Source organism: Sinocyclocheilus anshuiensis, unplaced genomic scaffold (assembly GCF_001515605.1).
Source record: "Sinocyclocheilus anshuiensis isolate Anshui unplaced genomic scaffold, SAMN03320099.WGS_v1.1 scaffold1051, whole genome shotgun sequence".
Lineage (NCBI taxonomy): Eukaryota > Metazoa > Chordata > Actinopteri > Cypriniformes > Cyprinidae > Sinocyclocheilus > Sinocyclocheilus anshuiensis.
In genome coordinates this window covers 1,570,276-1,575,107 of record NW_015546234.1, presented here as the reverse complement: position 1 = coordinate 1,575,107, position 4,832 = coordinate 1,570,276, and the positions used below count along the sequence as shown (strand labels likewise).

General features: G+C 37.6%; 1 protein-coding gene across 1 annotated transcript in view; it reads left to right on the top strand.

Moving 5' to 3' along the window:
- LOC107701459 (retinitis pigmentosa 1-like 1 protein) overlaps positions 1 to 4,832 on the top strand; it is an 18,994-nt gene that overhangs the window by 2,328 nt on the left and 11,834 nt on the right. Inside the window, 1 exon segment of the mRNA XM_016503462.1 lies at positions 1,848 to 2,462. Coding sequence (XP_016358948.1) covers positions 1,971 to 2,462 — 492 coding nt within the window. The 5' untranslated portion in view covers positions 1,848 to 1,970.

Below are 4,832 nucleotides of genomic sequence, written 5' to 3'. Positions count from 1 at the left end.
CCCATGAGAATCATTTGAGCTCATGGTGACATCATTGTGAGATCAAATTGTTGACTGGGGAGGCTTTTTTTTTTAAGAGATCATGGTCTTTTTTTTCCAGTTTAAAAAAAAAAAGTAAATTTGGATCAGAATATAAGGCAATGCATTAACTGACCTTACATCCAGTTTAGAAATCCAACTTTGTTGGTTAAAATACATGTGACGTTTCGGCCATTGTCCAGGCCTTCATCAGATGTCTGATCAAGAATTTAAGTTGGATTTCCTCAAGAGTGAGTGTTGCACCTTTTCTCATCGACATGACTTTTTTATTTTTGGTTGCACTCCCTTTTCTGTCGGTAGAGAACCTCTTTTTCAGCAATCTTTCCTACATCCAGTTTAGAAATCCAAATTGTTCTATGTTATTGGTTTTGTGTTAGATTTCACTGATTTACCCTTTCTTTGAACAAATCAAGTCTTTCTGTTTCTTACTTCATAACTTTGTTTTCTTAAATCACATGCCTTGGTAATATTTAATTTCACATTTGTACTTGAATCAAAAATAACAATAGGCTTCCACTGCATCATCATGTCACATGTTTCTTCCACTTTCTCCCTGCACTTGTAGATAAGCGCTTTAGTCTAATTCAAGCGAAGTCTGCTCTTTTTATCCCTGCTTAGTCTCTGATATCTGTCCATTATTTCTGTGTCTTGAACTTCGTAATGCTCCCTCAGCCGTAGCGTGTGCCAGGCACAAATATACTGTCATGATGTGCCAGTGGGATTCTGGCAGATGTACCTGTTTAGTTTGGTTCAACATCAACTCTACAGATACTTTCAGTTTTAATAGTTGCAATGGGCATTAAGCACTCTGTGCCCATTTCAGTTCTAAAGGTACCATGTCTTATGTAAAGAAGCTTGATTGGGCAAGGAAGTGATTGAGAAAAGACTTTAATGAGATTCTGGTCGAACAGGTGGTAGAAAAGTAGGTTCAGGTACAAAAAAATTTCAATTTAAATGTAAAGTATCAATTAGTAATCTAAAAACACTACATTTCATAACAGTGCAAATGTTTCAGTATTGTGTTTGGATCACTTAACAGAGAATTTTAAATCCCGTTAAGAACAGGATCGAGTTAAAAGCATTCAGTCTTTTTTAAGCTTGTGAGTTTATCCTCTTGTTTAAGCTTATTAGTTTATGCCCAGGTTCATCAGGACTGTCTTTACACAATGAATATTCTCATAAACGAGTTTGCATTTGCGTTCGATTCTTATTATTATCAGTGCTCTTATATTTGTTTCATATAACATATGAAAAGTATGCAGCATGCACAATTTGCAAGTGTGCATTAAAATGTAAACAGTTTCTTATTTCTAGTGAAAATGTTTGAATTTAGCATTTTTTAAAGCATTTAAAAATATTTTTCTATTTTTCTTTTCTATATTGTTTTAGATATTTTATTATATATTTATTTGAAAACGATATAGCTGAATGAAGTCAACATGAATTCCAGAATTTCTTAAGTATTTACTTTAATGACATAAGAACTAGAGCTGTAAGAACTCCAAAAAAGTTTGTCAAACATGATGATCATTTGATCCAAAGTGCACTTTTACTTAAAACTGAAAAAATGTTTTGTTCCAGGTTTAAATTACATTTTAAATTCCCAATACAGCCCACATTCTTACATAGCTGCATACTTGCAAATTAGTTTCATGGGCCTAAACCATTCAGTTGCATTTCTGTCCAATTTGCATCATTGTTATAATGTTTCCTGGGCTTGACATCCTAATGGGCTTGACACAGAATTACTTAATGCATTGTTGGTGATATTAAACTGGGCATGTGTTTTATGCTTTTGTCTTTTACAGAGTGGAAGGAGAGGATGAATGAGTGTGAGCTGCTAGGCCAGAGAGTATAGCCCTGCTATGTTTATCATCTGATTAAACCTACAGTCAGCTGACATCTACCACAGGCCGTTGGATGAAGTTAAAATGGCCTCCCACAAGCAAAGCGTTCAATGCTTTGACACCATCATGGACGACCCATCTCCCAAGCCCCCTTTCCCCCATGGGCACTGCTCCTCAGCGTCCTTCAGAGGCCCATCCAGCTCAACAAGACTGGAGCCGCTGGAGGATCGTGGATGCTATCTGTGTGCCGATCACCAGCAGGCCAAGGCGATGGCCTCAGAGGCCTCAGGAGCTTACTCAAACCCATGGTATCATTTCCAGACACATCCACACTCTCAGCAGTATACAATCAGGAGGCCCACTCGAGCTGAGGAAGCTCCTGGACAGGTTGAAGGTCACCACCACCATCACTGGCACTCCAGGAAGATTGTGCTTGTGAAAAACAGTGACCCCTCTGTCCGGAGGACCATCGTGCTGCACCGCAGGAGCCTGCGTAGTCTGGTGCTCTTCATGGACGAGGTCTCTGAACTCATGCAGTGTCTCATCAGGAAGCTCTACACACTGGAAGGCCACAAGGTGAGTCTCTTCTGGGAATATACACTAACATTCAAAAGTTTGAGGTCAGTAAGATTTCATTTCAAGGGTGCATTAAATATATAAATATTTCTATTTCAAACAAATGCTGCTTTTTTATTTCTATTCATTAAAGAATCCTGAAAAATGTTTTTCATATTAAGCAGCGCAACTGTTTATCTATCAACATAATAGTGTTTGATAATAATGTTTCCTGAGCAGCAAATCATTTTAAAATAGATTAAAATATAAAACTTGTAATTTCATATATTTCACAGAGTTATTGTTACTTGTGTGTGTGTGTGTGTGTTTTGATCAGGTAAATGCAGCCTTAGTGAGCATATGAGACTTCTTTCTAAAACATTACAAAATCTTACCGACCACAACATTTTGAACAGTGGTGTAAATACTGATGTTTGTGCTCTTATACTATGTAATCATCAAAAACATTTTTGAAAAAAAGTAATGTTTAAGTTCACATTTATTATAGAGGACAGAAATCTCACATTTACCCAGCTTCAGAATGTATGAATTGAATTCCTTTCATTTCTGTCTGAAGTTGAATGAATTGTACACAAGTACAGAACAAATTGCTAAATTACAGGAAGTGGAGTTTACTGAATTAAATGGTTAATGTGGGGTGGAGGTGGGGATATAATCACTATATCAACTACTTTTTTTGTAACTTTTTTTATAACACATACCTTTAAACTTCAAGACTTTTTAAACTTTCAGACAAGGCTTTGTCATGCCATAATTCAAAGGTCCTTTTTCTTTTCAGTTTAGTTAATTTTTTATTCAATTCCTTACAAATCTGCATTCTGATTTTTACCTCAATTCAAATGTATTTAATTGTCAGTTTAGTTCTAAGTGGCGCACAACCCTGGAATTCACAGCCTAGTCCACAGTACATCTTAAGTATTGTCAGTCATTGTTCAGGTTTGCTTATTTGTGTCTATATGGTTGTCTAACATTGAGACAATGTTATAAAATGTCTCAAATTGTAAATAAAGTACATGTATCTATTTACATTTATTGTAAATTGACCTAAATTATGTATGAATGGCTGTTGGTTTGCAGGAGAAGCAAATGTTCTAAGGACACAGAGGCCTCTAGTGGCTGAAACTGGAGGCTCTGATACAAACATTCAACAGACTCTGAACAAGTTAGGCTAGCAAATCTGTTCCTTCATTTGTAACCACAGCTCTCACTTTAGTTAAAAACACATGTTTACAGGAAGCTAGGTATTTGTAAGTGACGCCACATCTGACAGCTGGAAAGTCCCAAAGCTGTGGGACCTCGAAACTTGAGCTCTTTAATTCGATTTTTGTGCATTAGTTATTTGAGGCTAGCAAACTAAGTGACAGTCCCCACAGATTGAGTTGTATGATTTATGAAGTGCTCATAATGCTGAGAACAAGATTAGTTGAGCAGATCAGTCAGCGTAAAGTTCATTTTAGTTACTATCACTCCCACTAGCGCTTAAGGGCAAATGCCACAGACCACGGAAGAGGAAAAAACAAAGAATTACAGTCTGCAGGTGGTTTGGGTAGATAAGAGGTGGACAGGGTGTCCCGGGCAGTGTAAGAAATAGCCCCTCTGGGACAGAGCTATGGCAACCCTGATAAAAGGTGAGAGGCTAGGAGTTTATACAGCTCTGAGGGCAACTAGAGGCTGTTCCACAAAATCAAGACCTGTCTTTAAGTGTTCGCTCGCAACAGTTATGGTACAGTATGCCACAGTGCTAATGATGGCATCACACTGTACGCAGAGAAAGTGCTGTCCCTTTAAAAGGGGAACACTTATTGGCTTGGAGTCCACAGAATGTCTGGAGTCGATCCAGGCATTTCCTGTCCATCAGAGCTGGACTCACTAGTCATTGCTGACTCTGGTCAGCGCTGCTGGTCCTCTGTGGGTCTAGCAGGCACATCCTATTAGCACTGCCACAGGCATGTACCTCCCATAGAAAACATGCTGTAAAGTGGCACACACCCCTCCACAGGGGCCTGACTGATACATGGATAACATTATGAATGGCACCGAGACAATGCCAGAAATAGCTCGGCAAGCAATAGAGTAAAGGTTTATTTGTCACTGGCTGAAAGTTGAAAATGTAAGCAATGTAAGGGAACAAGAACAAAATCCATGACCCTCATGTGTCGTTTAAGATATAAAGTATTGTGCTTCAGTTGCTAGGCAAGACAAATTTTAGTATATAATTTCTGCGTTTTCAGGGCTCCAGACTGCAAATAAATAGTTAAATGTAAATTTAATTTAAAACATAGTTTCTATTAATGACAGTTGGGAAAAAGCAATTGTGAAGCATTTTTTTTTATGTGTCAGTCAAAAAAAAAAAAAAAAAAAAATAGAGTT